Raw genomic sequence first — 17,372 nt, 5'->3', positions numbered from 1 at the left:
AAAAAAGTCCATCAACGACAGAAAGAAAGTAATTATAGGTAGCATGCCATTAATAAACTAAACAAAGTTTTAGTTTGTTTAGTTTTTTTACTGTGAGACTTTTGGTCTATTCTAAATGAAATGGCTTTGATAATTTTCTTGCAAAATGATTTATGCTTATCTTTCCACCAACAGCATTTACTTCCTCAAATCCATAGTTAAGGCAAGAACACAATGGTTTCTGTAGCCCCACTGCGTGTGTTAATAAAGGTTTGCTTACCAGGGTTGCAATCTGTCAAAAGAGAACAAATCGACAGCAAAACCTTTGAAATAGTCAAAGCAGGACTCCAGTTGTCTTTAAGGATGTCCAGACAGATGACTCCCTGACTGTTGATGTTGCAGTGATAGATTCTGGTGCGGAAAGTAACCTAAGGGCAATTCCATTAAAAACAAAGAAAAGGAATGCTTTATTACCAACTAAAACTCTTATCAGCAAAAGTAAAGTACAATACATCATAGACACTAAATAGAAAATAATTTACTGAAGAGCTAATAAATATCAGATTTAACTAATATCAAAAGTAAATGATTTTAGGGGCGCCTGGGTGGCTCAGTTGGTTAAGCGACTGCCTTTAGCTCAGGTCATGATCCTGGAGTCAGGCATCAGGCTCCCTGCTCGGCAGGGAGACTGCTTCTCCCGCTGACCTGTCTCCTCTCATGCTCTCTCTCTCATTCTCTCTGTCTCACTCTCAAAGAAATAAATAAAATCTAAAAAAAAAAAAAAAAGTAAATGATTTTATTTGGGACGCCTGGGTTAAGCATCCAACTCGATCTCAGCTCACATCTTAATCTAAGGGTAGTGAGTTCAAGCCCCACACTGAGCGTGGAGCCTAGTTTAAAAAGAAAAAAAATAAAAATAAAAAAGGAAATGGTTTTATTCAGTTCAGTTGAGATTTTTTTACCCAGCAGATTAGGTACTATATCAGTTTTACACCAAAGTAAGCAGCTGATTTGGTTGGTTTACTGTAAACAAATGACACAAAATAATTTTGTGTATGTATGACCATATATATATATATATATATATATATATATACCATATACACATGCACACATGTGCACGCACAGCTCTGTTTTAGCATCAAAGGTAAGAAGGAACTTAGGAAGAATTTATTTTACCATAAAACAAAAGTTACATTAGTTTCTTAGTAAAAAAGATCAGTATCAACTCAGCTAATGTCCTGTCATGTATCAGAAAATACTGGACAAGGATTTAGAGGAAGGTTGATGAAATCACCAGTCTATTTTTTAGCCCTTTGTTTCTGCAACTGGTTCAGTGCCTTGTTAGACTAAGACAGTAAAATGAAATAAAAGCAAGGTCGTAAGGTAATGAATAAAGGAAACTATTTATCTCTTAGATATATGAAAAAAGGGGGGGTAAATCATAGGAACAAATACTGGCAAGTTTCAAAACAGTCACAAGGGGCACTGGGTGGTTCAGTGGGTTAAAGCCTCTGCCTTGGGCTCATCGGCTCAGGTCATGGTCCCGGGGTCATGGTCCCGGGGTCATGGGACTGGGCCCCACATCAGGCTCTCTGCTCGGCGGGGACCCTGCTTCCTCCTCTCTATCTGCCTGCCTATGATCTCTGTCTGTCAGGTAAATATATAAAACCTTTAAAAAAAAAAAAAAAAGTCACAAATACTAATGGGGTGGCTAATTCTTAATTTAGAGTAGCTGAGAAAAAAGAAAAAAACAGCTCCTGATCTCTTGGAACTACCAGTGTACTATATGATCTCCCTGGTAGAGTCTAGAAAGAAAATATTAAAAGCCCTTTAAAGAGCGTCTGGGTGGCTCAGTTGGTGAGGTAACTGCCTTCGGCTCAGGTCATGATCCCGGAGTCCTTGAACTGAGTCCCGCATCAGCCTCCCAGCTCCACGGGGAGTCTGCTTCTCCCTCTGACTGTCTCCCCTCTCATGCTCTCTCTCACTCTCAAATAAATAAATAAAATCTTTAAAAAAAAAATAAAAAATAAAAGCCCTCAAAAGTATATTTCTGATAAGGATGTATAATTAAAAACAAGAAAGAAACCAGTGGTCTAGCAAGGGAGGAAAAGGGAAGAATCTGTACCTCCAGAACATCTGTGTAACAGAATAGACATGTTACCTTTATCGCTCTTAAAATACGGCTCGTTGAAGTGAGACCGGCTAAAAATATACAATACATACCAACATTTCAAAGACACAGTACCAAAAAGAGAATGAAACCCTGACATTAATAATTTTCTTTCATTGATTTTATGTTCAAAAGACAATATTTTGGATATACTGGATGTTATTAAAATTAATTTCACTGTCTTTTTCTACACTTTATAATGTAGCTCATAGAAAATTTAAAATTACACATGTAGCTTGCATTAGATTTCTGTCAGATGCTTCTGCTCTAGAATATGGGAATAATACATGTTTAGATCACCAAGAGCTGACTACTCAACAGACATGCGTGATTTATAAACACAATTAATAATATGAATCCTTTTGGGGCACCTGGGTGGCTCAGCAGGTTAAGCATGTGTCTTTGGCTCTGGTCATGATCCCAGGGTTCTGGGATCAAGTGCTGAGTTGGGCTCCCTGCTCAGTAGGGAGTGGCTTCTCCCTCTCCCCCTGCTCGCTCTTGGCACATGCATGCGTGCGCGTTTTCTCTCTCAAATAAATAAATTTTAGAAAATCTTAAAAAAATACTTCGAATCCATTCAACTATTAATAGTTGATGAACAGAAGAGAATTAAATTTTTATTATTCCTCAAGAAGTTCAACACTTTACCTGAACTTCAAGAATAAGCAGAATTGTATAGAAATAATTGCATCTAACACCAAAGTAATAGCAGTATTCTTTCTTTCTCACTTGTTCAACCACAGATCTGGATAGTGCTTCATAATACTGTGTCAGATATCTTAGGCAAGAAGAATGATTCACCATGGAAGGATTAGAAAATTAAAATACTGAGACTTCAGCAAAAAAATTAAATGCTAAATTAAAACATAACCACTATATTAACCAAAACAACTAATAAATCATACATAGAATTATGGTTTGAAAGGTTTATGTTAGTCATTTTCTATTTTACATTAAAAGAGGCCAAGAAAAATAGGAAAGTCCTTTTCTTTAACAAATACTCCCTCATAAAAATAATTTGGTAAAAAATAAATCTTGCAAACTTCTTTCTAATTTTGCTACCACATTAAAACCAATTTCAAGAAAAATGAGGCATCTAGAAATAAGTATCACTATTTATCAAAGACAGCTATGATTTTGTTTTCTGTAATACCAGAAACTTAACCAATGAATACAAATTGAGCAGTTAGTGATACACCAGCACTTAACACGTGTCATTCTGAATGTTAATACAATTTGTAGTATTATTCACATGAAGGCTTTGTTCCTTTATTTGAACTAGCAAGATATACTCTACATACGTGAGCGCATTCAATAAGACAATCATTTAAAAATCTTAAATTCTAATGGGATCACATAGTATAATACTCAAAAAATACTGATAACTAGTTCACAGCAAAATACCTCTAGGTGATAGGGAACCTTGGTGTCTGTACTTTGAGGTAAATACCACTAGGTGGAACTGTTATCTTATTAGATAATGGGAGAAATAATCCCAGGTCTAAAAACAAACAAAAAACCTTAATTTTTACTCTCCAGGCACCCCAACCCAAGCATGCAAGTGAGCACAGGCATTAAATTGCCACGCAGGCATTAAATTGCTACATGTATTTTAAATAGTGTAGGGAACATAAGGAACTATGTTGAAAAGAAAAACATTTCATCATAGTTCAAGGCTTGATAACAACATACTTTTCCCCTGACACATCAGAAGTCTCTGTAACTAGACCATAATTATGTTCAGGCTTAACACTGGCAGTTTTTACCTGTTGGCTTGACCACTTTATAATGAGAAGTGAGAGGAGGAAACCATCCAGGTAATTGTTATGTTTAAGACTTGAAAAATAATTGCCAGTCATTACAAGGTACAACTCAACCCTTCTGTTATCCATCTAGTTCATATTGCGAGCCAGCTGAGACATAAGCCACCCAGCTACCCTTACTCCCATTACTACATCTTATCTACAGAGGTCACAGAGTAAGCTGATTAAATAATAGTAGTTTCCCTCTTCTTTGCTGTTTTTCTAGTTTTTGCTTATCTGTAAAGATAAGGTATTGAGCATAAAATTCAAGTTATTTAATTCTTATTTCTGCAAGTTGTCCAACAGGTTTACTTTTTTTTTTTTTTAACCCCTATATGTTTCTCAAGGAAAGTCCATAGGATATTTTCCCTTATAACATAAATCTAAAATGTATGCTGGTATGCAAAGTGGCATACTTTTATTTACAATTAACAAACCCTCTTCCTGCTGATTATAAAGTTATTTGTATAAGGCAGTAATCAATTTCTTTCAGTTTTAAAATTCTTGGTTACATGAGAGCTTCTGTATCAATTCATGAAAAATAATGAAATAAAAATGATTACATCAATACACATTTAACCTCTAGAATTTTGGAAAAGGATAAATATTAAAGAATGGACTTCTAAGGTTCTTACCTTTGGTGGCTTAAATGGATAATCAGATGAAAAAGTGATATCCAGAAAAAACACACCACCTTCATATACAGAACCTGGTGGACCAAGTATAGTTGATCTCCATTCATAAATGTTATCTCCTTTAGGCCCAGCACTATTTAAAAGAAATTAAAAATCAATGTGTATATCTGTAAGTAATGAATGTTAACATCTAAAACCAATTAAGTATTAGAAGTAAATTAGCAATCTAGAACAATGAGATAAATATAATTCCGAGTGTGTGCATACATATATGTATAAAATTATTTGCAAATATTTCAAATTTACAGAAAAACTGCAAGAACAAAGAACACAAGTATAATCTTACCCAGACTGTTCTGTTAGCATTTGGACCCATCAACTCTTTCATCTTCTCCTTCCCTCCCCCGCTTTCTATGTACGTGTATATGTACACACACACACACACACGCACACACACACACACGCACACACACGGACACCCACAGTGCTTTTTTTGAGCCATGTGATAATAAGCTGAATGAATACATCTGGCCCCCTCCCCATAAATACTTAAGTGTGCACATTTCCTAAATTAACCTCCAATATAATCACAATACAGCTACAACTTCAGTAAATGTATCAATAAAACACTTTAACCTATAATCTGCAAAATAATGTCTTTTAAAAAATTTAATTTTCCTCCAGATACAGAATCTACTCTTGTGATCATCTTGTGATCACCTATGTTCTATGACTTTTGTTTCCTTTAATATGGCACTTTTCCACCTTTGACTTTTATAACAAACATTAACATTTTGGAAGAATACAGTCATCTTCCTCCCTATCTCCTCCTTCTTCTTTTAATAGAATGCTCATCTTTTTGGAATTATCTGGTTTCCTCATAATTAGATGCAGACAGTGCATTCCCGGCCAAATAGTACATAAGTGATGTGTTCTCAAGCTACCATGGTATTCATTTACCTATCCCTAATTGGTGATGTTAATTTTTATCACCTAGATCAAGTGCTGTCTGGTTTTCCTACTGCTTACTATTTTTTCCCCGCAACCAATAAATAACATTTGGATAGACACTTTAAGACCATGCAAACACTCTGCTCTTCATCAAAATTTCTCCCCTAGATTTAACATCCAAGCTATAAAATATAAACTATATATAGTCACAGTATATAAACTATACTGTGATGGTGATAAAATCATGGTTTTTCCAATTTCAGTATTTCTTCTACATTTACCAGCTAGCCCTTGATCCCTCTCATTTCCCATTTGTATGAATCTATATATTACTGGTGTGGTTTTCATGGATTTTTTTCCCTGATGATTTATATAATTCATTACTACCTTTAACTGTTTTTGATGACAAATTTGGCCAGTGAGAGCCCCTTCCCAATCGCCCCTCTATTCCTGGGACAGGCTGCTGTGATGTTAGAGGAGTACTTCCTTACTTTCTGCCATAACTAGATGTCCCAGGATTCCAGCCTTGGAATCAGCCATTTCCTCAGGGAGCCCTGGTTCCTTTTAGTCTCACATTTAGGGAATGTTAGAAACCAAAGTCTGAATGCTAGATGCTATTAAGTCCCAGATACATTACATTGTGCTTAACAATACATCATTTCACTTATAAAATTCGAAACAAGAGAAATAATTCAAATAAAATCTAGCCTACAATTATTTGCTGGTAAGGCACATCCATTACTCCTTAAATTCTCTTCCAATTTTCCCTCAGACTTCCTTTCTTCCCTAATCTTTGCCATCATGAATTATCTTGACTTTCTGAACTAACGTATAATACATATACAGCATTTCTTCTTTAAAAGTAACCACCAGTTTAGAAATTCACCTGCATGTTTAATTTAAAATAAGGGTAAACCAGCATTGATAAATCACCCACATTAATCACAACAGGACTTTCAAGTATAGTTACAATAATTTGACTGTATCTTATTAATTCTGTAAAATAAGCTGTGAATTGTAAACATGATGGTAAGTGATGCTATCAATAATCAAATGTGTGCTCTGAAAAAATAGTTAATACAGAAAGGGTGTAAAAAACTTGATGGTATAATCAAAATGTTTTACAGCATGTTTTAAAGACCTATCTTTAAGGTACTTAAATAAAAGCCTTACTATTTTGGCCTATTTAGGGAAAAACATTTTTCAAAATAAATACTGTTTTATATGTTTCAAGTATACACAGAAACAAACTAATTACAATAATGGCTCACTGTTCTGTCATCATTTGAGAATCAGGTATATTCCCTAAGTGAACTTTTACTGTCACTAAAAACATCAAACTGAGTCCTAATTTTGTAAACAAACAAAAAAGGTTTAACCTGATTCAAAAGCATTTTCCTTTCCAAGTTAATTTTTCCCTTGGTGACTTAAGGTAATCATTATATGATTAAATTATAGTGTCAAAGACATCTATGGTGTGGCTGTCTTACTAAAATGATTCTAAACTACATGTGCCACACAGTGGTGGTGGTAGTAGTAACAACAGTAGTTAAGGTTTAGCCCATCCTTATTACATGCCAGGCATTGTTCAAAGCATCAGTGTATAACTCATTTAATTCTCCTTAAAAATCCATGAAGGTAGGTACTGTTAGTACATTCCTATTTTTAGATGAGGAAACAAAGGTTCAGAGAGTTAAATAATTTTCCATGTGTCCCATGGCCAGAAAATGACTCAGACAGAACTTAGACAAAGTCTGTGAACTAGTCTGCATTGTCCTCAATCGTTCGCTATATTTCCTCTTATTAATTTCAGTACTACTACACCTAATTTAATCTCCAAATTCTGCTGATACTTACTTGTGTAAGAATCCAAGGGGCGCTGTTATCCAAACAAAACAAAACAAAAACCCCAAAACAAACTTCCTCAGTGATATTAGTTCTCAGTAGAACTATGCTATGCTTCAGGGGATACATTCAAGTTAAGTTGGGGATTACTACATTTTAATGAATCATAGAATTTCAGACTGAAAAGAATCTGGTAGAAGCCACCCCTGCCCCTGCCCCTTATACTTGAAAAAGCCAAGGCAGAGAAAGCAAATGATGAATCTTAAATCCCCTCTGCCAGTTGGCAGAACTGGGATTCCTAAACCAAATTCGTACCGGTTCTTAAGTTTGCTTTCTTCTCACTTAATGCTGTTTTGCCATAGGACAAAGGATATGTTTATTATAGCAGAATATTAAATGTGACTTTCCTTCTTGTCTTAGGGGAGACTGAGCAAGGCAGAAGCTTGTGGCAGTATGATTCTTTTACTGTTCCAAGAATCTAAGTCTAGGGTGAGTGAAGGCTAAAATCCAGCCCTTGTTTTAGCAGCTTTGTTTAGAATAAGGAGCCCTTTTTCTTCTCACAAAGGTGCCATCTGCAAATCAAGACATTCTTGGTGGTGCGGGTGGGGGGGAGGTGAGATGTTGGATGCAAAAGTTGACTCCATTCAAATTCAAGCAAAGGATTTTACAGGCTAGCATCTGATCTGCCACTGAGGTTTCACAGCTGAGTAGAAAATGACTGATAAATGCTAACAATCTCAAGACAGGTACTATCCATACCTTCTCACTAGTTCACCTTCTTTCTCTTTTACGCAAGCAGTTCCACATGCCATCCTAGATCATTTGTTTTTCCCTCTCTGGTGAATCATGTTCAGAAGAATATCACAATACTATTTTCCCAACCTTTTTTAAAAAAACAAACTTCTATTATTCTATGCCTTCCAGGTCCCATCTCAATGATCTCTTAGCAGGCTTTTACTCCTCTTCACTACACTGAAACAGCATTCATCAAAGGTCACCAATGACCTCACAGGAGACCCAATGCTTATTTCTCAATCTTCATCTTCTTTGGCCCAACGTTAGACACAGTTGATCACTTCTTCCTCCTTGATATAACTTGTCTGTTTTGTTCCTAGAATAACATACTTGCTGGTTTTCCTCCTAACTTTTCTGGTCCTTCCTTCTCAACCACTAAGTACAGCTCCTTAACTCCCTAACCTAACAATACAGCCAGTCCTCGAGAACTCAGTGCTTGGACCTCTTCTCTATTGTACTCACAACCCTTTTTTTGCTGACCTCATGCCGTTTTATGGCTTCCAACAGCACCAGTAGGCTCTCAATTCCCAAATCTCTATCTCCAGACCAGATTTTTTTATCTTGAGTTCCAGAGCTATACATCTAAATGCCTACTAAACAGTTTTTATTTTGAAATCTAGTATTTCAAAACCTATTTATTTTGAAAAGTGCCTCATTTTTAACATGTCCCAAACTAAGTTCCTGGACTCCTCATACAATCTTCCCTGTTTCAGTTAATGCCAACAACATTCTTCTAGTTCCTCAGAACAAAAACAAAGACCTCACCTTTGATAACACTCTTTCCCACATCCAGTATCTTGACAAATTCTGTTGATTTTATCTCCAAAACAAACTCAAAATTCTGCTTCTCCCTACTCCTACCATCTCGACCTTGATTCAAAACACAAGAATCCTCTCCTGGTTAGTTACAATAGCTCTCTGCTTCCACTTTTGGCCCTATTTCCACCGTGGTAGTCTATTTGTAAATGACAATTAGGCAAAGCAATAGTTAGTAAATCAGATCATATAAGTCTGGTCAAAACTTTCCAAAGGCTTATTACCCTATTCTGTGTTCAAGTCAAAGTCTTATGAGACTCACAATGCAATGTTGAGACCCAACAATCTGTTGCCACCACCACTACCAATATCCTTCTTATCTGTTCCTCTCTTCCTTGTTCAACTGGCTGTAGCAACCTGTTTCTCCAACACACAGCGTACACTTCCACTGCAGGGCTTCTGCAGGGATGTAGCTCTGCCTGGAATGTTTTTCTTCGTGATGGCAACATGGTTTGGGTTCATCACCTCCTGCAGGTCTTGACAAAAAAGTCACCTTTTCAGTGAGGCCTTTCTTGGACACTCTATCTAAAAATGTCACACATGAGCTCCACACATTTTATGTATTCCTTTCAATGTTTTTCTCCATATTACTTATCACTCTCTAACATATTATATAGTTCACCCCTTTATCTTACTTATCATCTGTCTGTCTCACTAGAATGTAAGCTTCAAGAGGTTATAAGATACAGACTGGGCTCTACAACTTATAGTGGATTGTGCTTTTTATGCCCTGAAAGTTAAAAGTATTTGAGTAACTCAAAGTGACAGAAGAGCTGCAGGACCTGCCCAAGATGAGAAGAAAGGGAGATGCCATAGAGGCACTTTAATAGCAGGGGAAAGGAAAGAAAGGGAGGGGGATGGAAGGGGAAGGGAACGTTTTCTTATATTACCTTCATAAAGAGTTCATTTACTTAATTCATCAATACAGCAAAAGTAAAATTTATTCCAGTTCTAAGTCAAGTTATGGGAAAACAGAGACAAAATTAACAGGAGCTTTGTTTACTGAAACCTCAATGTGCACAAATGTCAAAAAAAAAAAATCAATTATTAAGTTCCATAATTGAGGACGCAATTTTTGGTTTAAATGCTATTAAGAAAATGACAAGTAGCTTTATTCTATTGTTTTTTGCCCTACAAACATTCATCCCTTCTTTTAAATACCATGTTTCCTATAAGCTATTATTGTATGTTCTATACAAAACAACAAAAGTAAAAAGCAGGTAAAAAGCTTAGATAGCAACAAACTTAACCTAAAAATTTTCTGATACTAGTTGCTCTTATTGTTAACCAGTGACATAACTTTAAACATTAGCAGCATGTGGACTCATATCTTAGCAAAATCCATTTTCTCATTGCTTGAATATTAATTCAACAATTACGATCACTTCAAGGATCATTAACACTATTCTTTTCCAGCACTAGAGTGATTCTCAATACAAGGTTTCAAGTGCTCAATTTAATAATTGATTCATTCTATAAATAAGCATTTGTTTAAACAATGCTTTTACACATACAACTTTTTAGTCCCCCACCAAGATAAATGCAAAGATTTATACTAAAATTCTGTTTTTTTATCCCTGTGGAAAAAATTTTTATCTTAAAATTAGCTAAACTAAGTTCAAAGAGAAAAGGACATAACAACAACTTAAGTCAAGACTTGACATAACTGTGACCTATGTATATAGCATATGTGTGAATATATACAATGTAGGATGCATTTTAAATTAAAAAAAAAAAACTAACACAAAGTTCTTATTGAAGCATGGGTTACATAATGGAAGAGCCTGAATTAAGATGCCATATTGATTTAACTTCGATAGGACTTATCCACCCCTCCCTGAGTTTTAACATACTATGTAGTAATACAAAACCTATTAAAAATACCAATAAAACAAAAAAAGAGAACCAAATACAGGCAGAGATACTTTATCTATGTTTATGGGTAAGATAACTCAACTGTCAACATGTCAGTTCCTCCCAACTTCATGTATAGGTTCAGTACAAACCTAGTCAAAATCCCACCAAGTTAGTTTGTGGCTAGCAGCAAACTGATTACGAAGTTTATATGGAGAGGCAAAAGAATAGCTGACACAATACTGAAGGAGAATCAAGCCAGACACTACCCAACAACTCTAAGACTTAGTATAAAAGCAACAGTAATCAAGTCAGTGTGGTATTGACAAAAGAACAGAAAAACAGATCAATGGAACAGAATAGAAAGCCCAGAAATAGACCCACATAGATAAAGTCAAGTGACCTTTGACAAAGGAGCAAAGGAAAGAGAATGGAGCAAAAATATAGTCTCAAAAAATGGTGCTGAAACAACCGGACATCCTCATGTAAAAAAATAAAAGTTAGAGACCTTTTATCTTCCACAAATATTAACTCAAAATGGATCACGGAACTACTATAAAATGCAAAACTTTAAGAACTCCTAGAAGAGAACATAGGAAAAAACCTATATGAGTTTGGGTATGGCAGTAAATTTTTAGCTAAAACAGCAAAGACACAGTCCATTAAAAAAAAAATTGATAAGCTGGACTACATTAAAATTAAAATCTTCTGCTCTGTAAAAGACAATGTCAAGAGAATGAAAGAGAAGTCACTGTAACTATCCCAGCCTCACAGATAAGAAAACCAAAGCTCACTGCAGCTAAGCAGCTTCCCCTAAAGTCTTCTGGCTAGTAGGAGGAAGGCAGATGATTCTATCCAGAGAGGGATGGAGGGATGAATGTTTTAGGGCAAAAAACAACAGAATAAAGCTACTTCTCATCAACAGTGATTCTATCCAGAAAGAATATAAGCCTAACCACATCTATATATTTCCTTCCAGACTTCAGGCAATTTGTTTTAGGTAAACAAGTGCTATTCCTAAGTGCTTTGGAAACAGTCATAGTTCTTTAGTTTGAATGTAGTTAGAAGTTCACGACTTATTAGGGAGAGATACAAGACAATGGGAGAGGGGAGATGATTTAGGAAACAATACAAGGAAATAATTCCACTAACTAAAGAGAGACCAAGCTATCTGCTACCAGATCACAATTATTTTATCTTCCTATTCCCCTCCCCCAGAATGACTTCTTTCCAGTAAATATAAGACCTGTGAAGTCTGATGGAAAATGATGGTATTTATTGCTTATTAATCCATACTGTACCTTCTGCAGCATATGAATTCACTCTGAATCTGAAAAATGCATTTGAGCTTTTACGATATGCAAAGTACAGCACTTTGCATACTTTCCACAGTAGATTCAATGGAAAAAATAGAAATAAATTCATTCATTCACTAAAGATTTAACTCTCTGCTCTTTTGTGCTCGGTTCCTATGCTGGAAACTAAAGATATAATGGCCATTGCCATTGCCTTCAGGGAGATTACGATCTAGTGGGGGATATAAATATTATTCAAATATAAGTGTACACACAAAAAAAGCAAAACAGAAAATTTGCTACAAAGGAGGGTTATACCTTGCTCAGTGCCAGGGGAAGTGACCTAGTTAGGTAGATCAGGGAAGTTTCACAAAGAAAGCAATGCTTGAGATGATATTTGAAACACCCAATGGAGTTAACTAGGAGAAGGTAAAAGGGAAGAGCTGGGGAAGACTAAATAGCATATGCAAATGCCTTGAGGCAGTAAGGAGCAAGGTGGTATAGCAGGGACTAGAAATAAAGCCAATGTGGCAGGAACAAAGAGAACAAAGGGAGAGTGCACTAGGAGATAATGAAAGAGGGAAGTAGTAATGGATGCCCATGCAGGACCTTGTCAGGCTATATTAAAAATATTTGGCTTCATCCTAAAAGCAACAGAAAGTCAGTAAACAATTTAAGCATGGGGGGTGGGTGGGTCATACAATATTTACATTTTGAAAGCTTCCTTAGGTTGCTGTGTGGAGAATGGTCTGGAAGAGGACCAGAGGGGCTATGGGTGGACTACTGTGGCAATCCAGGGGAAGATGGTAGGCTAGACTAAGGCAGTATTAGAGGCAAACAGAAGAGGATGGATTTGAGAGGGATACAGGAGGTAAAAATCAACCAAAGTTATGTTTTTGCACCATGGGACATGAGAAGGGGCTATCAAGAATAGCTCATAGTTTTCTGGAATATACAACGGAGATGGATATAGATGGCATTTACTAAGATAGTGACACTGAAAAAGGAGCTGATTTTGGACATTTGGGGATTATGAGGTCTCAGAGATATACAAGAAATAGATATGTCAAGGAGATGCATATTGACAACTCAGTAATTGGGGCCTGGGCTGTACATATATATTTGTGAAACCTCGCTACTTAGTTGCGGATGAAGTACTGGAGGTGGGATGAACCAGACTGAGATAAGGGACACCTGGGATGAGAGAATCATATAGAAGTCATGAAAGGGCAGACCTGTGAAAAGTGTTTAAGAGAAAGATGAAGAAAGTAAATGGAAGCAAAGCAAAGGAGAGATTAACTACATGAAGAGATATAAGAAGAAGCTGGGTTTGAAAGGGATGTTAGAAAAAGTAGGGAAGACTTCACCTGGTAAAGATACAGAGATCGTACCAACTCGCAATGAGGAAAATTAAAAAGTAATCTAGAAAGATATTTAAGACATATTATTAAATTTTAAAAAAAGGAAGTGTAAAGCAGTGGATATCAATGCTTCTATTACAGTATAAACTACAAAAGCTATCTGCATGTGTATTCTGGCCATAAGAACGGACTCTCTCTGGAAAGATAAACAAGAAAATCCTAACAGTGGTTTCCTCTAAGAAGGATCTGATACTCTGGGATAGAAAGGAACCCACTTTTCACTGAATTATTTCAACCCACTTTTCTGAATTATTTACTTGTCCAAAAAAGTTTTTTTTGTTGTTTTAGCTTCTTTTTTTAAAAAAAATAAGGGGAAAAAATTCCCAGTGAGTTTTATATCACTGAAGCACTAATAAGATTACAGAAGAAAATCTAAACCATAAAGGATTTTAAATATGCAGGGCAAATTTATATGACATATTTTGTTATCTTCAATTCTAGAACTGGAGAATTCTGGCACCAGAGACTCCTTAATTCTGAAATAACGCAGATTTAAGAAGAGCTTTTAGATATGCTGGCTAGAGCTACTTACACTTTCTTTGGTACCTTCACCCCATTCTTTATACTGTAAAATTAAGGGCTCATCCAAAATTTAAGCCATTTTGCCAATATGCTGTAAATCTGTATCACAAATCAAGTACATTTGACAGGGTCACCTCATTTTTAATTTCCACCTTATACAAGACAGACTATGACGGGGTAAAATACAACTAACAGGCTGATATATGTGCCTAGACTCTAGTCTAGTTTATCATGCAGTTTAAACTAAGCACAGACTCTAAGAGTACCTGTTTGTTCACTAGCTTTTCTATACATTCTGGTTTGACAGTTGATATGAGGGTCAAATATGCAAATGCATACTTCTACCAGTAAATGTTTGTATTGTAAGCTCAATTCTGTTCAAACCTTAATAATGTCCACACAGAATCCCTGACCTGAAAAGGACTTTCAAAATTTAATAACTCTATTTCCTGTTTATGTTCTGCTTTACAGATCTTTTTCCTCAGTGGAAATATAATTATAAAGCTTAATAATATAGGTAGGTAGTGCATACAGACATAAAATAGTGAGGTATTCCCAAAACTCAGTGTTAATGATTCCTTCTTGTAACATTTACTGAGTACCCACTATGTGTTGGGCACTGTTAGGTACTGAAAATAGAGTGATGAACAGAACAGATATGAGAATATGCAAATAGCGAACAAACAACACAAAATCATTAATATGTGGATAAATGCAAAGTCACTTACATAAGCAGAATATCTACCAAAAAGAGTACAGGAAAACAGTACTTAAATGTATTGATTCTTTGGTTTTTTGGTCCTAACTCGTCAAAGGCACAGGGGCTATACTCATCAGTTAACACTGTTCACTTAAGTAGTAAGGGGAAAGGGGAGGGAAGGAACACTGTGGAGAAATCTTCCAGGTGATTTGAATAAACAGCCCCCTTAAGAACTACGAAGTTCACTGATGGCATTACTACATCTAAAATCATAAATCAAAACCCTGGCCGCCCAAGAAGCTTTTAAATTACTGATTCCTAGGTCCTACACCTAGGAGATTCTGATTTACTCAGAACAGGTGTGATCCAAGCTTAGCGAGGTTTAAAAACTCTCAGGTGCAGTTGAGATTCAAAACAACTGTGGGAAAGAAGAGATCTGACATGCAAGAAGGGTGGGGAATGACAGAATGGAATATAAGAAAATATTCCAGTTCTCATATATGGCATAACTACCTGGGCTCTGTAACTGTTACTCCTACTGGGTAGACAGATGTTAAGAGACTATAGTAACTTTTTGCCAAAACTCATTATGGTCTTTGGACTACGGTGAATTTACTAAGGTAATGCTGCTGCTCTGCTGGGCTCAGCCAGGTGCATGCCAGCCTTCCTGGACAACTTCCCTATCATCATCTCAAAAAGCTGCAATGATAAAACCAGCAGAATACAACAACTTTTTTCAAAACATTGGTCAAATGAGGAAAGGTCTCAAAAATACTCTTACTCACATAATGCACAAGTAGTTTTGCCTATAACATTTGTCATTACAAAGTAAAATGCTGTTACCACAGTTTAAGATCCTTGCTCTTTCTGCTCTATGCTTTCTTGCCTTTTCCCTCCCTTTCTGCTACAAAGCAGAAAGAATTAAAAGCGTAAACACGAAGTAGAGCTATCAGAAACAGGTAAAATCCTACTTTAAAATCCTACTTAAACATTTATTAAATCCTCTCACTTTATAGTCGACATTTAGAAAATGTTACATAATGGGAAAATATATTAATTATACATAGTATATAATTATTAAGTCTAGAATACGCACTAGTGATGTTACTAGTTACTGTATGACCGTTGTGTTATAAAATACTTTTACACAGAATTGAACAGTTTGAGGCTTGCAACTGCCATTCAAGGACTTCAGTAATACCTTACCATCTAAAAGAATATAAGAAGCAAAGATTCACTAGAAAGATCAAGAATATATTAATCCATGTGACATAAAAGTATTTTATTGGTTTAACAGTAGAATATGGAGATTGGGTCGGAAATCTGAATTACAATAGCAGTCGCTATACAGTAAGCTAACACCAAATACTCCTTAGGATAGGCCTTAGAGAAAATATAACCTGCTGCTAATATAAACCCACATTCTGTATCATCTCCTGCATTGTCTTTCACCTTGAAAGACCCTTTTCTCCACTTTCATCCTATATTACCTGGGCTTTCCCTGAATTTCCGTCTTTAGCTCCCCCTTTTTGCCATATGTAATGCCACAGATACAATTACCCATACTATATATCTTTATTGCTTAGAAATATCCTATTTCATAAAACTATACGTAGAGTTTCTAAATCTTCAGTTGTAGCATTATATATTTGCATTTATCGCTTTGCTTCTTCTAGTACTACTTACTAAACATTGTACTTGTCTGTTCAATTGTCACCTGAAACTCCACAAAGTCAAAATAATCTTCAAAACAAACCTGGCCCTTCTAAAGTCCAACAATTATAGTATTTGATAGCCAAAGTGTGAGAGGGACAATGATGCTTATATACTACCAGTGGAAGGAGAAAGGAGCACATTTTAAAGGTTCCTTAGCCACGTGTGTAAAACCCATTTGATAAGTAATCCCACCCCTAAGAAACTGTCCTAAGAGAATAAATACAGATGTGGATAAAGACTTTTCTATAAGGAGGCTAAAAGCAATATTATCAGCAATGAGAATCAAGATAACTTCAATGTCCAACAAAAAGGTAATAGTTAAATCACTTCTGGTTTTCAACAAACTATGATGTAGCCACAAAAAATCAAGTTTTTGAAGGCTATTTAATGGTGTGGAAAATATGATGGATTAAGGTTAGAAAGGTTACAAGAACTGTATATCCGGGGCGCCTAGGTGGTTCAGTGGGTTAAAGCCTCTGCCTTCAGCTCAGGTCATTATCTCAGGGTCCTGGGATCAAGCCCAGCTGAGCAGAGAGCCTACTTCTTCTTCTCTCTCTCTCTCTCTCTCCCTGTCTCTCTGCCTACTTGTGATCTCTGTCAAATAAATAAATGTAATCTTTATAAAAAAAAAAAAAGAACTGTATATCAGTAGTAATCTAAATTTGTAAAATATGTATATGTATAAAAACATCAACAGTGGTTTTAACTACAGTAAACTCAGTTGCTTTTATTATGTATTTTTTTGCCTGTGTGTCTTACCAAACATTTATGATAATTATACTTTTATAATAAAAAAAAGTTGTTTCTTCTTTTTAATGGCACTTTCATTTATGATTTCAGTGCAGACACAAAACTTAAGTTTTAAGCC

At 35.8% G+C, this 17,372-nt stretch overlaps 1 protein-coding gene across 2 annotated transcripts in view; it reads right to left on the bottom strand.

Moving 5' to 3' along the window:
• LOC111141912 (ubiquitin conjugating enzyme E2 E3) overlaps positions 1–17,372 on the bottom strand; it is an 88,763-nt gene that overhangs the window by 1,576 nt on the left and 69,815 nt on the right. For both annotated transcript variants that reach the window (XM_022494756.1, XM_022494766.1), the window contains exons 4-5: positions 4,590–4,722; positions 260–407 (exon numbers count right to left, since the gene is read on the bottom strand). In XM_022494756.1, the coding sequence (XP_022350464.1) occupies positions 260–407; positions 4,590–4,722 (281 nt within the window). The remainder of the gene's footprint in view (positions 1–259; positions 408–4,589; positions 4,723–17,372) is intronic.

This window comes from Enhydra lutris, unplaced genomic scaffold (assembly GCF_002288905.1).
Source record: "Enhydra lutris kenyoni isolate GAN:26980312 unplaced genomic scaffold, ASM228890v2 scaffoldscaffold1, whole genome shotgun sequence".
Taxonomy (NCBI): domain Eukaryota; kingdom Metazoa; phylum Chordata; class Mammalia; order Carnivora; family Mustelidae; genus Enhydra; species Enhydra lutris.
The sequence above is the reverse complement of the archived record's forward strand: the minus strand, read 5'-3'. Positions and strand labels throughout refer to the sequence as shown.